The 25308-nt window shown below is 39.4% G+C and overlaps 1 protein-coding gene across 8 annotated transcripts in view; it reads left to right on the top strand.

Moving 5' to 3' along the window:
• megf11 (multiple EGF-like-domains 11) overlaps window positions 1-25308 on the top strand; it is an 83090-nt gene that overhangs the window by 4444 nt on the left and 53338 nt on the right. For 5 of the 8 annotated variants that reach the window (XM_005928799.2, XM_005928798.2, XM_005928795.2 and 2 more), the window contains exons 2-7: window positions 12024-12152; window positions 15275-15383; window positions 16621-16722; window positions 17103-17203; window positions 21382-21474; window positions 21635-21655. In XM_005928799.2, coding sequence (XP_005928861.1) covers window positions 15283-15383; window positions 16621-16722; window positions 17103-17203; window positions 21382-21474; window positions 21635-21655 — 418 coding nt within the window. In that variant the 5' untranslated portion in view covers window positions 12024-12152; window positions 15275-15282. The remainder of the gene's footprint in view (window positions 1-12023; window positions 12153-15274; window positions 15384-16620; window positions 16723-17102; window positions 17204-21381; window positions 21475-21634; window positions 21656-25308) is intronic. The other 3 variants (XM_014335657.2, XM_014335656.2, XM_005928796.2) reach the window with 1 other exon arrangement.

Here is a 25308-nt window from a genome sequence, read left to right as displayed (position 1 = left end):
TACTGCTTACTAATTACTTTGGAGTTAAAAATGATTTAATCGCTTATGTGGACTGTAAAGAAGCCACAGATATTCACTAAGCTAATCTTTCCTTCTGAGAGCTCAGGCTGTTGAGCAGAAGTAGAAAAGTGAATTATTGGCTTGTCAGAAACATGATGAAATTTAATATTTAATTTGACGGCATCAAAAAGGTACCGATAGGCACTAAGAATGTTTTAAAATGAGTTAGAATAGATGTGATAGATTTCACAGAAGTCCCCAGAAATCTTAAGGAGAAGATGATTCATAACTGTGGTCAAAGACTAAGGCAGTTTGTAGCGCCTGCTAAACAGAAAATCCTAACAACAGCCATTCATCTTAAAAAGGGCTTTAAAAACTTAAATGTTCCCCAGCATATTTAATGTTGTGATTTTTGCATTGTTTCCTCAACCAAACAAATCGGGTCTGAGTCACAAATTTGACAAACAACCACAATTTATCACTCACATCAAAGAATTGTAGTGTTGTGTCTCAGTAGGCAGAGTGAAATGGAAATTATTATTCACGTTTTATATTGTGCAGTAATTCAGCAACATGATCAATGGCTTATGATCATCATCCTGACAAATGCAGACAGAGTTGTGGTCATGCCACATTTAGCTGCCCTTATGTGATTGATGATTAAAGCAGACAAATGATTCACTGTGCTCAACTGTCCATTAGTAGTATGATGCCTATTAGAGGGTGATATTTTGCCTCTGGCACCTTTCACACAGGGACCTCGTCACACTATTTTTTTTTCTCTGTCTGTTGGCAGGGATGTGCGTCAGAGTGTATGTTTCTGAATAAGTAAATATAAGCTTATTTTTTTATTTAAAAACCAAAAAATATGTAAATGTATGACACCTGACATACAACATATTGCTGTCACATCACTGCCACATGCTGTGCACCGTCGTAGCAAATGTTTTAGCTGCATCTCCTCTCGGCTTGTCTGATCAGTTCCGTTGAGAATACTTTGGAGCCTTTCCAATGTCTAGTGATGGATCTTTGTGTTATCAGTGAGACGCTTTGAGCCCTGTAACATAAAGCCCCAGCGCTTATTCAGCACCGCGTACCTTGCCTGTGATCAATGGCCAGCAGTCAGGACACTGAATGGAGCACAGATTGAACCACATCTGGGATTTGGATGCTGAATAACAGCCCACTCAACAGGGGTGACTCATGAATAATGCACCAGCCAGCTGAGTGTCCCATCTCCTTTGGCCCCTTACTGGTGATGCTTTTGCACTCAGACCTGTCCAGGGAGCAGAAGGTCAGTGCACAAACACTTGGCACCCCTAGCACCAGCATCAGGCATCCCTGCCCACCGCAACCATGTTATAATGGAAAGCATAATGGAATAGAGGCTGAAAGAAGCACGTAAGGGAGATGTGGCTTCCATTTACAACAATGATCATTTTTTATTAGGTTTTTATAGATTTTAGGAGCATTTTTATATACAACACAAAGCGGTCTGGGTTGAGATGGCACGGAAAACTGCAATTTAACAACCTTATGTTGTTTTTATTTCACTCAGGTCATGAAGACAGGCTATTTTCCTTGACAGATGTCATAAATTAAAAATGAACAGGTTTGCAGTTCATAAAACAGTAAGTATATGTTGCTATATTGTTTTGCAACCTGTGCACTATTTCTACATTTCACTGCACTATGATATTTACAGACTTTAGTGACAGACCGATTAATTGGTTGGCCTATGAATGCGGACACATCTGCATTGCAGGCAGAAAAGCTCATGTTGGTTGACCACAGCTGTAATATACGACACAATTATATTGTCGAGTTCTACACCGCAGGATGAGCTTTAACAGTGCGAGCATCTCATGAATCAGATGATTTATACTGAATACATTTTAGTGCATTGTTTTCTCAGCCTAGTGGTTATATTCTGTTTCCCAGTTATTATTCAAACAAATTTCTAATGACTTTCATTGGCTTTGTGTATGCATTGGATTTTATGGATTTGTTGCATTTTGGCTTTATTTAACTCTGTCATATGATTAAAACAGGCGTCCTCATGTGTTCATTATGCAGGCTGAACACAGCCACACAAACGCCTCTCTTTTGTTCATTTTTTTTAATGTATTCGGTCTAAGTAGGCACATTTTGCTCAAGTGGTTTCAAGGACATTTAAAAGGTCATGACGGCAAAAATTGGGCGTACATCGTGCAAATCGAGTTGATGGAGCTCTCATTTCACCAAATGGAGATCACCTGGTTTGGATCCTTTGTGCACCGGTAGCGCATTTTCAGATTTAATAATCATGATGGTAAGTCATTCTTCATTCAGTCATTGACTAGTGATCCAGAAGGTCAACGTGCTGCACTATCAGAGAGAGCACACCACTGAGAGGGAAGTAGGAGGTGTAGCTTTTAACAGAAAGAGTTGATATTTTATTCTGATTTTTTATTTTTTGGAAAAGAAGCATTAGTTAGAGTAGGCTAACTAATGCTTCTAAGTAAGCTGGTGATTCACTCAAGTCACTCAAGTACACACATGTAAGTCAGTTTTCAGGTACATTATTCTGACAGCAACTTTAATAATTCTGCCATTTTTTTTGATGAGCTACCATTTAGAAACTAGTGCTCGATTATCAAAATTTCAAATACCTAAATTATTAGCACATCCACTCAAGGGACATTCCCCCTCGAAATTCATCACTTCATTTCAGTGGCTGTTCATAGCTGTTTCTCATTTCACAGCAAATCAAAGATAATAGAATTGCAAAAAAAAAGAAATAAAACACATTTATGCATTATTACTTATTTTTTAAGATGCTTTTACTCAAAATGTCAGGTATTGGTAAAGCGTAAGTAAATTACAGGATTATTTCAGTTACGAAACAGAAAAAAGCAACCGATTTTACCCACTCAAACAAAAAATAGTCCAATAAAACGCACAGAGAAAAGAGCACAACTACACAATTTTAAAAATATTGTTGCAAAAAAGAGGAAGGTCATTTTTTGTCCAGATGCCATCCTTCTAAAGTCATCAAGAGTGCTTTGATGAATGATTGTTCGATAACAATTTTGAACATATCCTGCCACTCATCTCAGTTTTTTTTTTAATCCTTTGTAGCTGTTACAGCCACTAAGTTGAGAAGTAATTAACTGGACTATGAGGTGTTACAGTGGTAAAGTGATGTTTGATAATTCAGCATTAATAATTTGTTCGTACCATAAGATAAAGTCACTGCAGAGCTGCTTCTTTTTAATTCGCTTGAACTCTGAGTCAATTGTTTGACAGTACATTACTTCATTGAAGTAGCCATTCGATTCTGAACTTTTGCTTGCTTGTAAGTAAAGGGTTTGAGTAGTCTCTCTACTGCATTGCATGCATCAGTATAAAATGATATGTTTTCCCAAGTGTAATGTAAAGTCCTCTGATATCTCAGAGGATTGTCTGCACAGAAAGCAAAGTGCATCCACGCGCAGTGGCTTTTCTCTTCCTTGCTCCCCGCGTCTGCTTCACACACCACTTACCCTGCGACATTTGGGACGAGTTTCTCACTGCTTGGCTTCTCACATCTTGGACACTGACACAAAATAAATGAAGACACAAAGAAGACACAAGGTTCAGAGTTGGAAGGGGTTGGTGGCTGAGGTGTGAAACTATTGGGGTGTAAAATTGCCCTGGCAGCCACACTGTTGTTTCAGCATTTCATGGTGAGCTGCTCAGCTAGACTTTACTTGACTTTTCTGCCTCCTTCTATCCACCTCCTTTTATTTGTGTTTCTGTCCACACTATACCTTTGCTTAATTTGTCCACAGCACTGTAGCTGTACAACTAAAATACAGAAATGAACACATGGCTTGGCTGGGCCGCCAGGCAGAGAGCAGCTGAATATTACAGTGGTTCAGTTTTGTTCTCCACTGGAGAATGATCCTGGTGAGAGAGCAGACGGTTCAACAGGCTAATATTCACACATTAATTTGCCCAAAGATGTCCAACTGTTCTCCAATAGATCTCATTACGTGCAATCAGTCACAGGCTGGCTAATTGTCTGTGTGGTGTAGGAAAGCTTTACTGGTGCATATAGGAATGACTGGTGCTTCCTCCTGGTGGCGGCAGGAGGCCATGCCCAGGCTGTGAAGAGAGAACAGACGTGGTGCAGAGGGCACTGCAAAACATTTGGCTGTCAGTATGATGCCTAGGGTTTGTTATTAAAAGCATAGGGCGAAACACAGAAACTATTCTGAGCAGCAGGCAGAGCTATGTGACATCAGGCACATTGTTATTTTGCTTCATTAAGTGATGTTGTTTCACTAATTAGTTTTCTTGCCTAAAGCTTGTAATTGGTGACATGTTTATGACTGTATGTGCCATGCCTGTTATGTGAGGAACCCAAACATGATTAATTACCAAAAAAAAAAAGTTTGACATTAGAATAAGCACAAGAAAAACGACGTTGTAATTGCTATACGCTGTACTCCATTATCTATATTAGTGCAGTGCCTGCTGTCAGAGACATTTTAGCGTCAGCAGAGGCAGATGTCATAATCAGTGGAGATTTATTTAGAAACTGTGTTATCCGAATTGAGGACATCATTATGAAGAATGTCACATCATCTGTGCGGTCGCAAATCAAGCAAAAGACCCTACGATGCAATCACATTGTCGCATCATGCCATACATTTGCATGTGACAATTATGCTTAGTATCAGAGGCGACGTGATGACTCTAACCTTCTAGAAGCTGTCCCTGCCACTCAGCAGCTATCCCTGTAATGCCTTCAAGCAATCTTTTACAAGACTAAGCCACCCAAGTCTCCCAATTTAGTGAGGCTAGAGCCATAACTGCAATAGATGGGTCAATGAGATATAAAAAAACCTCATATACAATCACCAGTCAAATTTTTTTCAGCAGGTTCTATTATTACTATGCATGCAGAGTTTCACGGCATTACTGCCTCATTTACAGCCCAACATAGAGTGCCAACATGATCATCCAAGCAGAGCAAAGCATTAAGCCTATAAAAAAATAGTTCATTTACCCATATCTTTACTATAATAAATAGACACACCTGCCACCACACAGCTAAAACGATCCTCAACCTCATCTGTGTGTGTTTTCATTATAAAGCAGGTGATTGGCTCTTTGTGGGGAGCAGTGGAAAGCCGCTGTCTCCCATAGATTTCTTATTCACGGGCCTTTAAGTGCTACGTCTGCCTAAAAATCCGGAGAACAGGAGCACATAGCCAAAATCAAAGCACTTATCAAAAAACGGTCCCTAAACTCAGCAATGTACTTGCTTTGATTTCTAGCAATACAGCCAGCAAATCGATGAATAGAGAGTCCTCGATCTGATAGTCACCAGTGCTTTGCTCAGTGGTGCAGTGGTTAGCACTGTCTCATAGCTAAGAAGGTTTTGGGCAAAAACCTGCGCACTGGGTTGTGCAGTGTCAGCCTTCTACAGCCTTCAGGTATCTTTGCATCAGCAAAGTTAGATATCACACTCATTGGAAGTTTATTCCAACTAACCATGTTATCTGAACTGTGACATTGTTATGAGGCCACAGAGGAGTGTGGCATAATCTGTGCGGTCACATATCAACCATAATGGCCTATTCCCACTGAACGCATCATTTGTCACATAAAATTATGGGCAAATTTAAACCTGCTGGAGCCAGCGAGACCCTCCCTGCATTCATCCTCTATGGAAGTGGGGTCCACTTTCAGGAGCATGTTTGTGAATAGTTTAAACTTGTGTCACCTGTGACATCATGCGTCAGGTCAGAGGTGGCGAAACCCTAAGGTCAGACCACAGCTCATCTACATGACCTCAAGCTCTTGCAGTGCTCCTACTCCTGCTCCCAGCAGTACACCCGCTAAATATGATGTCGATCATTTGGTGAAATATGTGAAGGACAGACAGACAGGGGTTTCTTGATTTATTAGTGAGATGTGATGATTATGTTTACTCACATTAGTTTCACATTTTCTGCTCTTTCTTTGAACCACTTCTGAACAGATGGCTGGAGTGACTGTGCTGCTCTCCTCCCTTGTGAGTCTGATTTTAGATTCATAAAGCCAACGTTAGACTAGATTAGTTTCTCTGATGTCTATAAAGCAATTTCTCATTATTGCCCGTGGTTGAAAGTGGGATGGGAGTACACAGGACAGTGTTTGTCTGCTCCGACAGGCTGCGAAAAATCTTTGTGCCCAGAGTGAAAGAAATAAAAGTATGAGGACAGGCTCCCTCCAACGGGCTGAGTCTGGTGTTGGCATGCCCTGCGGTAAGGCAAGGTTATTCAGATGAAAGATGGTGTTGAGATTAGTGAGCCCTGCCTGAGCGCATGGACGTCCAGCATTCCGCACTGCGTGATTTATGAGAACCATGATATCAGCAGTCGCCACATGAATAAACCATGTGGGCAGAATTAAGCTTCTGTTAAACGACGCACAGCATTTTCCCAGGTGCTTCACCAGCCAAAGTGAAATCACATTCGTGGATGTTGTCGTTGCTACATGAGACTTTAAAAGCAGAGGCTGTTTTAATTTTTCCTCTCTCTTTCCCAGTAATTCCCATGGCTTCGGCAACACTTCCAGGTAATTGTTTTGAGCTTATTAATAGTTTGTAGAGCCCCTTGGCATGAAGGCTTGACGTAAGGCAACGTAACTAAGCTCTCATTATCTATTCAATACCAGAATAAATGCATATATTGATATATTTAAACTGTCCTCCTGCGGCTAATGGTTCTTTCATTACAGTCATTTAGCGTGTCAGATACTTACCCCAAGATGAGCTCTTCAGATTGTGTGTTTTCTATAGGCTAAACTATTTGCTGCCATACAATTGAATTTCTCAGCTTGAATAACTGCATTAAAATTCGGAATTCAAATCACTTGATTGGACTTTTCTGATCAAAAATCTGGAACAAAAACAAGTTTCAACCATAACAAACGCTAACAAGTTGAAAATGAAAGTTTAACAGTCCAATTAAATAATTAATAGCAATTAATGTAATTACTGAAAATCGTTAAACTGGAGAAGCTATTTTGCACATAACAATTTTTAATCATTTTTTTTAAACTAAAACAATAACACAAGCAACATCACGTTGGGGTTGAAAGTCACATATTTAAGAGAAGAACTGCACTGCAAACCCAGGATGTCAAGTCTGCAAGATGTGGGAGGGGTAGTAGTAAATGCCAGCAGTAAAGGGAAGGGCTTTTGATCCATACTAAGGAGTATTTGTATAGTTATCCTCACTTATCGCTCTTTCTCCCAACCTGTTGTGCTTTGTGGAAGCACAAATATACTACAGTACCTCTTTAAACTTAGGCTGAAATAATGTTTGGACAGATAATTTGTTATTTTCCTTATCTACGTGTGGATTTGAAATAATAAAAAAAGTCTGAAATAAAGTGAGAAACAAAAAACTCATTTGAGGATGCGAATCAGGCTAATCTCAATAAGACTGATTGTGCCAATTTTTAAGATAAAGTCCGCTGAAAATAAAATGGCTGCTTTTGTCTATCTTTTGTTTTTTAAATACACTACTTCGCCAGAGGCACAATGTACAGTGAGGTGCTGCGGCAGCAAGAAGCAGCAGTTTTTCGTGGGAAACTACATACATATTAATGCATATTAATAATAGGAATATTGCGCGTCTGTCTTCCTGTCCATCTTCACTCACTGATTGAAAAATCTTATTCAAATGCCTATAGCTAAAGCAGGGGGAACTATTCTTTTCTGGCCTGTATAAAATAATCTGAACACAGTATGCCCTCTGTCCTCAGAAATGAGTTGAACTGCTAATGTCCATAACCATAACTAAGCAGTATTATGGCGAGTATCCAGCCTGAGATTGAGAGATTGTGAAATTAATCCTTGGCTGGATCATGTCAAGCTGGCATTCCTAATCACTGAAGTGTAATAAATAGAGAAGTACCCTAGAGAGAGAGATCAGGTATAAGGCATTGCTGCCTTGGCTCCACTTCATCCTGTCAGCATTACTGAGATTCCCATAAATGCAGCGACAAACACTCTCTCGGGCTTTATGACTTCAGTACTCTTGCCATGCTAGTGCATGCACTTAGTCTCTTTAAAGTGATTTGTGTATAGAGAGGAACAGAACAAGTAATGTGAAGCAACAAAAAAACCAAAAAACCCAAAAAAATACGTAAGTAAAAATACAAAAATGTAAAAATCACCAGCATTCAAACGTGCAATCAAGTCACTCCTGTTATTAGGAAACTATTCTTAAACATAAGCACTCATTATGTTGGTCCTGTTGGAAGCAAACTGTTATTATACTAATATTATTTGATATTATTAATAGGTATATGATACGGGAAACAGTATTTTAGTCTCATGATTTGAGGCGGAGGCAAGTTTGAAATAAAAAACTGTTAAATCTATAGCAATTTAGGTCACAGAAGACAAAAAATATAAAAACATAAAGATGTCACAAATTTACTCAGCAAAGTAACTACTACCTGTAGCACTTTATATATTAATAATGTCACACTCTGATGCCAATCATAGTCTTAATAATATATCTGTATTTATAAATAGCACACTAAGGAGGAGTAATGCTATATAAATGATGAATTAAGCACTTACTAATACCTTAATAATGCTTAATAGTGTGACATTATTATAACGTGCTACCAAAAGTATTTATAATAATTTAACTTTGAATATAATTGATTATAAAGTAGCAAATGCTCAAAAATAAAGCACCAATACCCTCAGATTATAGTTACTATTGGTTCTCATTAGAACACTCATAAAGCTTTGAAATATACATACAAATATACAACTCATAAGCAGATTTTAGAACCTAGTTTTTGTAGTTTTGTTGTACCTGCAGAGAAACCATCTCTTTCTGGCCTCTTAACACTCAGGTATTTGGCTGAAACCAGGGGAACCAGAGCGTACAGTGTGCCACACTGTGGCCTCTGTAATGAGGCCTGACTCCTAATGACTCACAGCCCCCAGCAAGAGATAGAGGTGGCCAGCAGTGGGGCTTATCTCATTGGCACTCTGTGCTGCGTGGTTACTGCTGTAACCTTTAGATCACTTCAGATTAGGCTGCTGCGGGAATCCTTCAGTAGTTATTACAAAACAGATTGAGGGGCTGGAAGAATTCTCATAAAAGTTGTATACGAGCCCTCCGCTTGAAGTTGTGATAATAGGCTGATTGTGCAAAGACATGTTACAGGCTGAAGCTCGTGACTGATCGGCGTTCTCTAACGCTGCCTCAGATAAGGCTGCGATGCCATTGTTTTTGTTGACTGCTTTTGATTATGTAAATTCACACAAGCTAGCGGAAACAGAGCATTGTGATAAATTTAGCACTAAGAAGGTCCTGAAAGCGGCAGGGGGTCCACAGAGTGGAGGTGAGCTAACTTGTGCTAGTCAGTCATGCCTGCTGAGCATCATTCATGGAAGAGTGCAGGAGTTGGTCAGCCAGGGGACAGGGTGGTTAATTGCACTGCACTTTAATAAGTCACACACTGAAGACACATGGCTTTAATCACGCAGACGTCCCCGCTGATAGGCAGTGCAAGGGACAAAGGTGGCTCCGTCTCATCGGACTTAATGTTTCTGCAGGCAGGTGTCCGATGTAAACTGCGGGTGTTCCTGTCAAGATTCAGAAGTCCATATAATCACGTACACACACCTTCACTATACTCTGCCGCTTGTTCTTTGCACTCGTCTAACCTCGGTACCTAAATGATGTTGCTATTTCAGCTGTTTTTTCACTGGGAGCAGCACAGCGGTGGGAAGGTTTCATTGTCACAGTAATCAAAGTGGTGACGAGCAGAAGTGAAATACATTTAGGTTGAGTGAGGTCTCTGGAGAGCATTTTGTTGGTGTAAACACTTTTCTCGTCAAAAAAGAGGGAATCTATTTTCAGGGATTTGAGCAGATACAGTGCGAAGTCATACAGGAGAGCCCCGAGTGATAACCGTCATATTCATCCAGCTTGTCTTTTATTCAGTGCTCTCTGTACGGAGAATCAGCAATGAAGAGAAGTTATTCAACATTAATTAAAGGGCGTGTTGCTTGCCCCCAACAATGCATTCTAATGTTAAAATCCATGTTAAGGGAAATAGCAAACATGTGATTAGGCATTGCAAAATGTTAACTAGGTCTTTGTCCTTGACATTCACATTTTTAATGTCACTAAGCTGTTCCTGACGCATGCTGGGCTGCACACATATATCTCACTGGAGGTAGATTTTGTCCAAATCTAACAGGATTTGCTAGGATTTGGAATTAAATCTCCACGTAGGGTTTGATTTCCAATCAAAATTGGCCACTGCATTTTGTTCTGCCTTTGATGGTTTAAAAAAAAAAAACGATCTCACTTCAGTCATTTATTTATTTTTTTTGCTGCAAAATGAGACTGTTATTTTAAATGTTGCCATAAGAGACAGTCAGCCTGATATCAGTCTGACAGCAACCAAATGGGATCAAGTTGGCTATTACATCCAATCTGTTTTTGATAATACAGCATGTAATTGTGATAAATCATTGAAAATCACACATCTGTTGTTTACATAGATGGAAACTCACAATTAACAGATATGTACATTTAACTGTTACATTTGTGCACAGCAGCCTTCCTGTCCTATAGAAATATAACCGGACTACAACCAGTCCCTACAGCCGAGTCCCCTCAAGTTGGCTCATTGACAAAGACTCATTCAAACTGATGGCAACATGTTGGCTATCTGTCACCTTTTTTAAATTAGAGATTAGTGATTATTTGCAAACCTTCAACAATGTCTCTGAGTGTGACTGCAGTCATCCCAAGTGAGACTGTGACTGTTTGGAGAAAGTTTGCCTCCTCTTAGCCGACCTTGTGATCAATAGTGTGCAACACCATCAACAGTTTGGTGAAAAAATTCAAAACAATCACAAAGTAGCCACGGAGTTTTCTTTTTTGTTCCTTTTATTGTAGATGCAAGATTTCCATCCTATTTTTTACTTGCGTGACTGACCCATTAGCTTGCTCTGAATATAGGCATAGCTTTGTCAAGCTAAGTGCACCCAGCTAATTTAATGAAAGCTTACTCAAGCCGGCTTGTTCTTAACATTCCCACAGTATTTTAATTTATTTAATAAAATATCAATATTTGGTGTCTCTGTATCAACATAATATCCATAGACAAAATATTGCAATACTATGCTGTATTGATTATTTTTCCCCACAAACCTAATAATTACGGTGATAATTTTAACCCAATCAAATCAAGCATTCTCTTGATGCTTGTTGTAATAACAGTGGGAGTGCATTGTTTTGTATTTGTTGACCGGCTGTATAATTGTGCTGCAGATTTAAAATTGCTTCAGACTAGCATAGTCTGACTTAATGTTCAGCAGACGTAATAAGTGGACCTACAGTAATTTTTTAGTCTTCCCTCTCATCGCCGGGCCTTGGAAACTATTTACATGAATAAGAAATGATGTTAAAGTATTTATTAAGCCTTTATTTTGTTGTGGCTGTGTTTGCATCTTAATTTAGAATTCATAGCAAATGAAGGACGAAAAAATCTCAAACCTACACTCTGACCTCCCAGCGAAAGCCATGTAATGAGAAAAATGATAAACACATGAATGTTCTCCAAATTATTGCAATAAACCTTGTGTAGGCTTTGTTAATGATCACAGTTAATGTGATCTTGTCACATTGTGGACAAACCACTCACAGAGTTTGAAACGTGAAGAGAGTTCATTGTATTAGCCCCTCTTGAGTTAATGCAGGCTTTTATTCCTGTGGGTAAGTTAGTGTGGATGTGGATACCAGGTAGGTGGAAATGAGAACCGTGTGCTCGAATGTGGAGGCTGCGCAGCGTAAACTGGCCTTTCAAGAGCAGCTTTTGTTGAACTATATGCCTGTTGAGACTCTTGATCCCATAAGAAATTTATGAGTTTGTGTGCGTGCGTCCATGTGAGAGCGAGCAAGGAAGCATGTGTCTTCTGTGTGTCATCATAAGCTCATTATTTTTCTTCTCTCCCACAGATCTGCGACCTGTCATCACCTCACCCAGCAAGTGTATGTGTGCGCACTGGCACTTCTGTGTTTTTTCTGCTTCCAGAGCCCCCTCAGCAGCCACCGAAAACACCCAGAGACCACAGGCTGCAAGATTAGGTGAGCTTTAGGCCACACGCCTCTGGCTATTAGATCTGTCACTGTCTCCTCATTTGAGGGCACTGTGGCACTTAATTTGCTTGCAGACCACACTCTAAAGCTTACTAATAGTCATTGATTTGTTTAATCTTGCCACATATTTAGGATAATCCCAATTTTATTACCTCTTAACCCCCTTTCAGACTAGTGATTGAGAACAATAAAAAAAAAATAAAAAAAATATTGAGCTTGTCCACAGTCATTCAGATTAAATGGCAGAGGAAGATGGTCTAATCAAAGAAACAGTAAAAGCTTTCTGGTTCATCAAGCAGTGTCCCTGTAGTAGCGTATAACCCGACTGTTTCAGAGCAGTGCTTGAATATGAGAGCAGCTGTAGCCCATAACACATGTGTATCTTGATTAATCATCCTGTTAAGGAAATGAACATGGCTTTAACCTCTGCCTGTTCAGATGAACTGCTGCTCAGAGGAAGTGGAGCTCTGATTGATTTTCTTTCACATGTGAGTGAACTACATGCATCTATCAATGCAGAAGATTAGCTGAACATGTGAATTTGTGCGTTATTGGATACAGTCACTCTGAAGTATTGAACACATCCCCATAACACGGCAAACCACATGCAGAGCACACGCAGCCCACACATGGATGTATCACTACATGTTGAGTTGTACAAAGACGCATCATGTTGAATTTATTACAATTCCTTATTTTTGCTCAAAATGCCACGCTGTAACATTTTCCATACTTCGTACTTGTGTATTTTATTACTACTGTGCAAAACTGAAATTTGCTGTGTTAGTCATGCACGTGTTATACCTGGACTTCTATACCTAATCTGTCATTGTCACTTTTGTTGATGATATGTGCTCTTCTTCTGCCTAATGAAAAATCCTGATTGGGTAAACAGCCTGTCTGTCTCTGTCACTGGGTGGTTTCATTTCTGTAGATATTAGAGCCATAGATAACTTAGCCCAATATTCTGCTTGAGCCACATTTAAATATTTTATTATGATCTTCTATTTGCACCAATTGTAATGGTTGATCTTGATTATGTAAATTTATTTTGTGATTTAGGATATTATACTCCATTAATTCGTCTGGCTGTTGTGAATCTGTTCTGTTGTAGTCTAGGCAGATGTAGTAGATTGGTGGGCCAGCATATGCATCTTAGAAGGTCATCAAGGACATGGAGCAATAGTTTTCTGACTGTCACAGTTTACCAACAAAGCTATGCAAAGCAGAGGGTCTGCAGATGGAAATTAGCCCAAGGCTATAATCTGTTATATTTACATTTGTTAAAATGTTCATTAATATGTATTGCCCCTCTTTCTAAAAAATAAATAAATAAAAAAAATATATAACCAGAATTCCATTTTCTTATGTGTGGAATAAAAAGTTTTTTTTTCTGTTTTTGTTTCTGAATGGCATGCAAGCTGCCTCCTAGAAAACACAAGTGAGACACTTTACGTCTATACAGAAGGTCCAAAGGTTGCTGCTACAGTAGGTGTCCATTGAACACACAGTGTTTTCAAGGTGAAAACTACTTAAATAAAATAGTTTGGTGTGTTTTTTATGGGAAATAAGCTAAGAAAATGCACCACTATATGGGGACTATAGCTAACGGCTGGTCAGCTTAGCTTAGCACAGTTGAGTCTTACTCTATGGCAGAGTTACCACTAAAGGGTTTGAAAAAATAATGATATTTAAAAATTTAGGTTTCGTGTCCTTTTAAGTACCTCAGAGGACAAAGTGCTATGGTGTATTTGAGAGTTAAATAGTCCACTTAAGTCGAACTTCAAGTCCCACAAAACAATAGTATCCCAGATATATTGTATATTTACTCAATAGCCATATCCATGGTAACCATCCATATGCAGTAGAGATTCACCAGTTGTACGTTTTTGATTGAAATTTCTGATTTATTTATTTTTTTACATGCTTATACTGACTTTTTGCCAATTGCAATTTTTTTTTCTAAGAATGACAAATGAGAGCATATACAAACAAAAAAAACGACTTTTCTTCAGTGTAAAATATTATTCACATAATAAAATAAATTATTAAACTTTACATTTTCCCCAAAAATACAGAAAGAAACAGAATCTTCTCTCCTTTAAACAATTTCCAAAACAATTCTCTGCTACTGAAAAAAGGTATAAATAATTAAGTCAACGTGAGTTGTTGTACACGAATATTCACCTGATATATTTTTACCTCAAACAAAAGCAGGTGCAACAAGTTTGTATAACAAAACAAATTGCACTTACATATTTTTCCAATTTGTTTAAATTCACCAGACACCAACCCTTTTTTCTTTTTTTTCATCCATCATTTTCCTCATAACTTCTTTGATCATTTTGCTAATACCGAGGCTGCTGACTTGCAGCTGCCTCTGAGCTCTTTCCCTTTGTTAGCTATGTCCATGTTAATCTGGGTGAGGGTGATTTAAGTGTCTGATTAGGTTGTTTGATATAAAAACTTTTTCACAGTTATCCCCCATGGTTTACTTTGGGGAACTTTGTGTTGCCACTCATGCATCTCTAATGTCTACCATTATAAAACAAGAGTCACAAAAAGTGAGGACACTTACAAATAGAAAGGTATGAACAGCTGTGATCGAGCTCAACATTAAACCTGGTGTCATTGTCCAAAAACCTACAGACCAACTGCACAGCCTATTGCTAACCTTTTGATTCCCAACCTCTAAATACTGTTATTTTTTGATGCTTATATTGTACCCTTGATTATTCCACCTGAGATAACTGCTAGACAATCACAATACTGGAGTATTCAGAGTATTGATGAATCAATTGGACAGTTTACGCTTGTGTTTGTCATCAAAAGCATTTGAACCTGGAAATTGCAATTACATCAGCCTTACCGAACAAACTGGCACAATATAATACAAACAAGTTTATTAATCCCACTAGGGGCAATTAGCTTCAAGCAGCTTGTTATACACAAAACACATTAACATACAAACAAGCAAATGAAGCTTAATGTGATAAACCTCTCAGGAATAAAATAAGCCAGTTTTTAAAAGGTCAAACTATTCCTTTAAATGTAATGAAATTATCATCTACCACCCAACTGTCTACATTTCCTCCTTGTTTCCTTCTCAGAGTGAAGGATGGGGTCATCAGTTCCTCTGCTGGCCTCGCTCCTTGCGCTCACCACCAGTGCGTTGAGTCTCAACCCAGATGACCCCAATGTCTGCAGCCACTGGGAGAGGTAAGCACATTCCCTTGTATTTAATCGTCTGAAAACGCTGATTCGTATGAGTGACGTTGTCACTTCTGAAACTTTTTCAGTATATCTTCTCTTAACCAAAGTTCTGATCTATTGTCAAAGTCCATACAGCAGTATTGATCTCACAGCGGCTCAAGTTGCCAAGCTCGGAGAGATGGGAGGTGCTGCTGCTTCAAATGAAATACACAGGCAGATTGATCAGTGTACTCTCATCCCAATCAATCGCGAATGCCACAGAGCCTGAATAATTATTAGCTTTGCTGGGCAGTGTCACTTATGAGAAATAAGCAGGAATAATTTCTGTCTGTGGCGCAAAGGGGAGGAAAGAAAGCTGTGAAGATATATTATCTGGATTATTGCCTGACCAAGGTGAGGGTACTTTGTGGTTCCACCTTGTTGGCATCGAAATGGATTCCCTAAGTGGGCAGTATGGTTATGGCTTTTAGGTCCTCCAATATCCGCAGACCATATATCATAAATATCAACTATTTTTTAGCGTTTTCATACCCTTTATTTTAAAATCAAAGCTTCACTATGCAGGAAAACGACACTGTGTTGAAAATGGGATCAGTGACTTTCTGATTCTTAATAATTAGCATTTTATTGCTATAGCTGGTAAAACCTGATCCAGTTTAATAGGGTTAGGGTAGGGTTAGGTCTAAGCGATTTAAAAAATGATTTTTTTGTGATGATTCTCAAAAAAGAAAAATAAACAAAGTTTGGCTGCTCAAATATTTAAAATGTTTGACTTCCCTCTAATATTTTTTAAATAATGCCACCTTTCACCATTTTTTTCTAAAATTGTTATTTAAGTCAAACCATGTAAAAAATTCAAAGGGTAAATTTCTCCTAGGTAGAGCTTATTACAACACTCAGACATTTAATAGATGACAAGAAGCCGAGACTAATGGCTGCTTTTCTTTGTGCCTGTGGCAGGGACTGAAAGCCAAAATTATTGGAGACTATAGGACCGGCATTTCAAGATTTTAACAGGCGCTTGTTTACATTTAAGATCTTAAACAGAAACCATGCTGAAAATTCTAGGAGTCAAATAAATGTAAAAAGTAAAGAGCACAGCATCCAAATCTAAAATTTAGAGGAGAATACATTTTAAATCTCTACCACAATTTAAAGGGGTAGAAATAATAAGCCAGAGTACAAGAAAGTATGGTACAGTCCTTTTTTCTGCAACTGGTGTCCTTAAACATTTGTCTTTCAGCTATGCGGTGACTGTCCAGGAATCCTATGCTCACCCATTCGACCAGATCTATTACACTAGATGCACAGACATCCTCAACTGGTTTAAATGCACAAGGCACAGGTGAGTTTGTAGGTCTCAGAATTTGTTTCCTTATTATATTTTACTTGTTTTTTTGTTTTTGTTATAAGTAGCACGACCTTTACTGTACCCCCAGAGGATGCCAGTGACTGTAATTGTGTTGTTTTGAAGACGTTATGTTTTAATTGCTTCATCAAGGTTGATAGCTCCATCAACTAAATGAGTAAACAGAGACCTCCTACAAGCGGATTTTTATTTGGGGGTAAAATTCCACTTAAGAATGATTTTTCTGTGCGTACTTTGATAAAATGACAAATAACAACAAAACATTAAGTTACTGTTTCGAGTTTGTTTGTTTCCTGTCCTTCAGAAAGGATCACTCTTTACCTCACGTAGCTGTCCCTGTGTGTCTGCTTTTTCAGGATCAGCTATAAGACAGCTTACCGGCGGGGAGTGAGGACCATGTATAGGCGCCGCTCCCAGTGTTGCCCTGGTTACTTTGAAAGCGGAGACTTGTGTGTTCGTGAGTGCACCTTTTTTTAATTCCTAAGTCTTTGCTCACGACATTTCAGGTTGTATCTGCAGGAGATTTTAAGAAAATAAAATATTAGGATTGATTTTTAGTCTGAGTGGCTTGCAAGTAAAGACGCAACTTCCATACAGGCCGCTGCTGCCCAAGTCTCCTGTCTGATCCCTCAATAGCAGTCCACTCTTGCCTTCTTTGCTAGCGTGCCACCATGTATAATATGCGTATTAAGTCAATTTAAAATGACTGAGCATGATTTAATAAGGTCACTCACTGTTTTACAACATGGTCTGCTCCCTGCTTTGCTCTTTCTGTTAGAGTAGCTTAATTGAAGTTGTATAACAATGAGAAAAATTAACGAGCCGAGAGCATACTGGTTACAGACCAAGGATGTATAGCACCCACCATAAAACCACAACAGACTTCAATAACTTAAAAGAGCAAGGGCCTTGAAAATTAGGTTGTAACAGTGCACTTAAAACAGTCATTCACTGTCAATTCAATAGCTTCAATGTATAATTTCACTCGCACGCATTCAACTGAACACTTTTGCAAGCTGTTCACAGTATTTGTTACGCTGACCTCACTGAATATTTCATTTGCCTTAAAAAAGAATTTAATTAAAATTGGTCTTCAATAATAGTTTTCATCATCTTTTGCAACATAAGCTAGCTTCTGATATAGTAACCCCACCGTGTGCTCTTTGACCACAGCTGAGCTTGTCCTTGTCTAAGCTTTCCTAGCCTCGGGGTAACAGCTCCCCAGGAAGTCAGCCAACAAAGAGTGAGACCCCGTGTGATTATATGGGAGTCTGGAGAAGTGAGGAGCAGACTGATCAATAATGTATTCATTAACCATTTAACTGACAACAGAGACATTTGTTCATTAATAGTCTTTGCAGGGTGTTAACAAGGTGAATCTGCTAACTGCGATGCCTCCTCTTGAATTTGGCTCGTCTTTATCAATAAGCGTGCTTTATTTTTTTGTATAATACAGTATCAGGCCATTGCGGCCTGTGTCAGGTGAATAGAGGAGATTGAGTTGATAGGGGCCAAGAGGGCAGTTTTTGCTTTTTGCTTGCTTTGCAGACTGCTCTCTTTTAATCCTAGCACTCTCACTACTAGGATTAAGAGATTTGTACTCCCCAAGCTGTTTTGCATGCAGTGACAAAAGGGGGCATTATAGAGGAAATCGAACCAAAATTAACTCAAGTCATCTATTTCGAGACATTTTATTGTTTACTGAATGTAAAATATCCCTCCCTTGTGTATTGTTAGTTTAGTGTAGCTTTTCCCCATGAAGTCTGTTTCATTAAGAGTCAGAAAAGCTTCAAGAGGGTTTGCCTTTTAATCCTGCCTCCTTTCTTTTTTTTGTCATATGGCACCACATCAGCACTCACATTAGCTCCAGTGAGAGGCAGTTAATGAATTTGGGGATGTGGAGCAAGCATTACAGAAACACACAAAATGCTAATGCTTCCGACACTCTTGAAAGATGCCTTTTCTTTGTTTGTTGTTGTGTTTCGTTTTGTCTGTAAGAAGTGATTTTTATTTTTTTAACATTTTGTCAAGACGCTCTGTGATACGCTGAACTTTGATCTGCTTTTTTCTAATTAGTGCTTGAAGTTTCCAATGAGAGGTGTTTATTATTTCTGTGACCTTTGATCTGTCGTAAGTCATTAGCTTAATATGTAACTAGTCTATGTAGAGGATGTGAGGAACTCATTTCCCACCTAATAAGCATGATTATTACAGTTGTGCAAAGGAAGCAAGATGAGCTCACTAATGACAACAGCTCGTAATATCTTCTGAGGCTGACAGGCTCTGCGGGGCTCTGAGTCTCTCTTTTCGCAAAACATTTAGGCCAGATGACTCCTGCGTGACTCTTGCCTGTCCATTTTAAAAAAGACCTTCGCTGCAGAATTAGTCGGGTTTTGATAAGTTTCACATTTGAGCTTTCACCATCAGTAAGATGATGAGATTTGGCTCCAGAAAGGGATCGTGTGCCTTTGATTTCTTTTTCATTTTTGGCTTTGTTGCATTTTTTTAATGTTTCAAAGACAGTTTTAAAATAAATCGTCTCTGTGCTAGACAGAGGCCCGGAAAAGAAGTTATGCAGGAAGTTGTTTGATAGGTTCTGCTGGCATCTGTCTTAGAATGATTCAACCATCAGCTGCATCACCTCGTTTCAAGCGTTTTCCACTACAAAGCACTACGACTACAAGAATCATAAACACTGGCAAAAAAAATGGCACTGGTAGACCCTTTTTTTCCTTTTGGTTACTGCAGGAAAGCTTTCCACAACAGGAAGGGACAGTAAAGATTTATAATATCCAACATTTTAAAAGATTGCGGTTTTCCTGGGTAAAAATATTAAATTTATTAACACTGCATGACAATCACCAATTAGCTCCATTGTTCCCCGTCCTGATAACACCTCTGCATAATGAGTTAGATTAGCCTTTTATCTAGATGAAAGACTCAATTTTCCAACAGATTCCTTAGACATGAGTTAGGCAGAGTGATTCATGAATTTCAATTAAAATGAAAGACCTACCTCCTACTTTATTATGCCATCCCTTCAGTACACCGGTTCAGATCTCAGGAGAAGGGTGCGCTTTATCCTTTCTCCCATATTCAAAACTTCATTTCCATATTTCTTTTTTTTTCTAAAGGATGTGACACATTTGCATTTCCCTGTTCTCGCTGATCAGAATTTGCTGATTGAAACTAAACGAAATCAACTCATCGTGGTGACATTGAATTCGTCTCCTCTTCTCTTTGAATACTCTGCATACTGTGGGCTCATTGATTACAGGTAGTCGATCTCACTACCTTCGTCAGCACAAATGTTGAAGCTCTTCCCCCTTTTCTTTTTGCTGGCTTACTGTAATTAGACAGTTCTCTGCCAGAGTGATGTTCAGAAAATCTGCCCTGAATTATCTTTCAATCTCTGGTTTACCATTTTTGCCGTGGGAGCATTTCTGCGATTAGCGCCAGCTTGTTGCTGTCTGGCGTTCACTCCTATTTCTCCTTTCCTGCTGCATCTTTTGAGTTGGTGGTGGAGCTTAATCGAAGCCTGACTGAGTGATAATCTATAGCGGCACTGTTCAGGCCTGCAGCCAGCTCCTCCTGACCTCTGTGCCTGCAGGATGGGTGCCATAGTGTTGAACACAGGACTTATATTGTTAAGAAAAAAAACTGCTAGATGCTATCCCCTGTCCCTTTTTCACTTTTGACCACATCACAAAAAAATAAGGAACAAAGGAAGCAGAACTTGGAGTGTTGGATGAGCTCTGATCAGTTAAGGGCATGGACTGTCTGCTCTGCCGCCCTTGGATTGCGTATTATCACTCCACAGGCCATGTTAGAGGACTGCTGATTCCCATCAGGCGGAGTTTCTCTCTCGTCGTGTTTCCTTCCTCAGATAAGAGCCTGTCTGTCTTAACCCTGTTGGCCAGATGACCTTGGCTGTCATATAGTTATTAATGCTAAGTACCTATTTTTGTCATCCTTTTCCTTCTTACTTTGAAACACTGTGGAAAAAATAAATCCACATGGGTCACTTTATTTTCCAGCTCAAAGAAAAAAAAAAATCCAACTCTTGTGAACACACTTGCAAGAATACTAATGCCAGCCCAATCAATTGGACGCTGTGTTGTTCAATATGAATGATCAAGAAAACTGCATACTTAGTAAACACTGCAGTGCCTGGACCTGCTACATTAAAGCATCACTATATGACAAAGCACTGGCTGATCAAATTAGGGAGGATTTACAGCTTGTTCCGTCATGCCTCGACCTGCCGATAGCGAGTCATTGTGGAAAGTAAAGCTACATGATAAACCAAGTGTTGACCAAGGACTTTGGCTGCTAACAAATTGTTTAGCCTATTGTCAAGTAGCTGAGATGGATGTTAAATATGAGCGCCAGAGCTAAGATTCAGTCCTTTGATGGTATTCAGGAGATATTGAGTGTTCAGTTTTATGGGCCATTTTCTTTCAGCTGTTATCTTGGTGCTTTTCATTATGCTGTTTATTAGTGCTTTAATGACGGTTTACACTCTGTGTGTGTGTGTGTGTGTGTGTGTGTGTGTGTGTGTGTGTGTGTGTGTGTGTGTGTGTTCCAATGCAATTATAAACTGTGCTGATGAGGAAATGTCTTTGTCTATTTTAGCTCTGTGCACAGAGGAGTGTGTCCACGGTCGTTGCGTGTCTCCCGATACATGCCAGTGCGAGCCCGGATGGGGAGGACTGGACTGCTCCAGTGGTGAGGGCACTTTTCTTTTAATTTTCCAGTTAACCATTTAGACCCATTTATTTCTAAATGGCTTCACAGCCAGTTAGTCCATAAGACTTTGCTCTCAGTGTGTTTTGCCACAATGCCCATCTACCTCAAAGCTGCTCAGCTTTGTATCCTCTCTTCTTAGCAAGCACAGCCAATGGAACAGGTAAGTTACAATGAATTCATTTTCATTTGCTGGAAGTGGAAGTGATTTGCCTGATGAATATAGCGGATGGATGGATGGTTGCATTCCCCCCCCTCCCCCCGTGTCTACCAAACTCTCTGTTATGGTCTTAATCATGATTAGACTGATGCCCGTGGCTTGTTCAGTGCGATGATGAATCAGTGCCAAGCTGAAACAAGCCATTGTATTGGTCTTCTATTTACTGGGGTTTCCTCAGCACCCAGAGCTGGATGGGAGGGTGGAGTTAGACATATTCATCCTGCAATCAACTAAATGCTGGAGTGTCACTGAGGCCAGGCAGGAGGGAAGAGTCTATTTTCTCCTTTGTGAAATGTATGCCAGCAGAGAAATGTAGATACAGAAGGCCTTTTATACTTAGGGCAAATATAGCAATAGCCATGGCAACATATCACCATTTCCTGCATCAACATTTCTGACCTCTAATTCTTAACTTCAACTCTCCACTCCCAGTTGCATTTAACCGTTGCATATTTAGGAATGAGTTATGGCAGATAAAATGAAATCAGTAGTGCTATTGTATAGATCTATGAGTTTTCATTAGCAGGAGAGCCATTCGCTGATTAGCAACTGTGTGTAAATCAGCTGCCTGCGCAGCAGCAGTGGCCTATCGGAGGTGGATTCATGGGCATAAATGACAAGCCTGAGCTGTTTGCTGCTGCTGCTGCTCACTCCTACAGACTGGTGAGGGTCCAACAGGGAGGATGTGTGAGGTTCAGGGCCCTCGGGGACTCTTGTCCCACTCTTAGTTGGTTAGGAGTGCAGCCGTGTGTGCGTTTGAGCCTGCAGGCGCTTGGCTAATCCACCTTGTTAAAACAGACTTGATGATTGAGACAGAGGCATTATTCATAACTTTAGATTTCCATACCAGGCATGATTCCAGGTTTTTTCATTTACGAGCTTTCATCTGTCGAAATAAGGAATGTGTGCCAATTTTTAAATTAAATCTGCCCTCTTTTTCCTTCGTGTAAATGGTGCAGCATGGTTTTTTTTTTGTCTTTCACTGTAAATTCTGCATTCGCTCAGCACAGACAGATGAGGCGGTTAGGTAAAAGTCTTTATGCAAATGGATGCAGGCTTCATATTATGGCACAAGTGGGCTGAAATACACACATTAACACCAAATCAGCTCCAACACAATCAATGTCATGCTTTATTTGCTGTTTATTTTACCACTATTATGTTTGACTTGAGGTGTTTGTGTTCACATAAAAGCCAATTCCATAGCTGGTGAGAAGGCAAAATGAGCTCATCATATGACAAAGGATTTGTGAATGTGATTAAAATAAAAAAAAGAAAAAGTGTGCCGTCCAGGCTTGGAGATGAAGAGCTGCCGTGGGATGCTGTGCGGTCTAAAGCTGAAGTGACAGCCTTTCAGCCAATGATCTGGAGCTGGATCAAAGGCTTGGACTTTGTTTCTGGAGCAGCACCCACCAGGAAACAGTTTTGTATATGGGTCAGGTGGTGGAAATAAAGAGTTGCACTGTTTGTTGCCAGAAAAGGGAAGGCGATAAGGTGGGAGAAAGTCAGTAAATTGTGCTGGGAGTGGTGGTGAAGGCTGAAGAGAGATCTAGCCTGGTTTCTTTTGGTTTTTTTTGGTTTGTTTTTTTGTTTTCGCCTGCTGTTGTCCACCTGCTGTAGCCAGAAAACATTTCATCCTTTTTCTCGGCCTGAAGCTATATTCCCACTGAGACCAGACCTGCCCTGTGACCTGCCTCGAGTCCCGGGGTGTCTCAGACTCATCTCAAGGACACACTGGTAGATGTGGACCACACATAAAACAGAAAAAGCAAATGAGTGATGCTTGCTTTCTGTCATGTGTGGATTTTGAGTATTTTGAGGGGAGGCTTTGTTTTCCCAGAGTGATGAATGATTAATTGCCGCTGTTGGTTAGTGTGATTGCTCTAATGCCTGCACATTGTGTTTGTGGAACGTGGTCTTGAAAATGTTCTCCTAATCACTTGTCATGAATCAGTTGTTTATTTCTTAATTTAACAGTTTAGGGCATTGAAAGAGTGCCCTGTACCTGTTAATGTTTGCTTTTGTCTGTTTTTCCCCCCCCAATGTTGTGCTTGTTTTGTCTGTTCTTTTGCTTTCTCTTCTTTTCATATTGAAATGCATCTATTTGTCCTCTCTGTGCCACTGTGTATACTTTGTTTTGTCAGTAGGGTTTGTCTTGGAGAAATAACAATGTTCACAATAGGAATTCCACCATGTAAATAAAAGAAATGGACAAAAAATATTAGGTTCAATAAAGCAGGGACAGCAGCAGATTTATTTATTTATTTATTTATTTTTGCAATGGCAATTCAGATAGATGGAGCTCTGCTCATGGGACCGAACAGTATGTCTTTAGTCATTTTAGTTTTCTGATGTATGCTACTGCTGTTATTGGTTGTAGTTTGCAGCAAATATACTAGATGTTAGCGTAAAAAAAGAAGCACACAGTATGAGATAAAACGGGAAATCAAATCTTTGTAGAGTATTATCAGTTTATTGAATAAAATCTATATAAAGTTTTTTAGAGACTCTTATGAGTTTCTTGGGTTTAGCAGTAGACTCTTCGTGAAGTTGCAGAGAAATGACCTGGTCCTTTTTTTTTCTCCCCTCCTTTATTTCCGTGTATTTTTCAGCTCTTGTGATTTAATCCCTCTTGATGAGTCTGTCACACCGGGTCACTGTTTGCTACAGTAATAACAGCTTTCAAATAAAAAGAATGATCAAGATAGATGTCGTAAGGTATATTTACCCGTGACTGCCATCGCTTGTAAAATATTAGGTGCAATGAAGCACTATCATTGATTTCATGTGATTCAGTCAGATAATGATATGTTCCTGGTGCTCGGTGAGAAGAAATGTGCATATGAAGCTTTTAATGTTTCTTTCCTCAGCCTTCTTGGAGATTTCTTTCCCCTATCGTGGTGGAAAATGTACGCCCACTTGTGCAGAGATTCTAAGAATCAATGCCACCGATATAAGTATCTAGAAAGTCCAAGAAGTAGTTCAGGTTTGTTAACCGCAAAGCTTCCCTTGCATTCTAAAAAGAAATCTATCACACTTAACAGCCAAATCTAATGTGTTTGGTCAGCCGTGGCCCATGAGGTAACATATTCCTCCCTCATGTATTCAGATGGCAAAGCAGCTATTGCTGTGTGTGCTATACACGTGGTTAATTGATAAATGTGGCTGATGAATGGCTTTTTTATGCTATGCTGCACCAGATCAGATGTTACAAATGCTAATTGACCACTAAAACTGTCCATTTTTATGGATTTAAATCAATGATTTGTTTTTATTGGATTTAGGAATTTGGGATTGCAATCACAGTAATGTGGCTCAAACAGAATTAAATGATTTGTGCTTTTAGCTTTGTTAGCTTGTTTTGCCCCAACAACTGTAGATGTAAAATGAAAGAGTAGCCCGACCAAGACCAACAGACCAGAAGCTGTTAAACTTCATTTTGACTTGAAAAACACTCTCACGAGGACTCCCTCTGGCACACGTCGACAGTATTTACACATTATTCTCAGAAGAGCATCTAAGCCAGATGGTTTCTCTCCAATCCCACAGCAGCAGGACATTGATATGCATTGCTGTCAAAGACCAAGGGACTGAAT

The sequence above is a fragment of the Haplochromis burtoni genome, unplaced genomic scaffold (assembly GCF_018398535.1).
Source record: "Haplochromis burtoni strain Fernald_Lab_line unplaced genomic scaffold, NCSU_Asbu1 Contig_114, whole genome shotgun sequence".
Classification (NCBI taxonomy): domain Eukaryota; kingdom Metazoa; phylum Chordata; class Actinopteri; order Cichliformes; family Cichlidae; genus Haplochromis; species Haplochromis burtoni.
The sequence above is the reverse complement of the archived record's forward strand: the minus strand, read 5'-3'. Positions and strand labels throughout refer to the sequence as shown.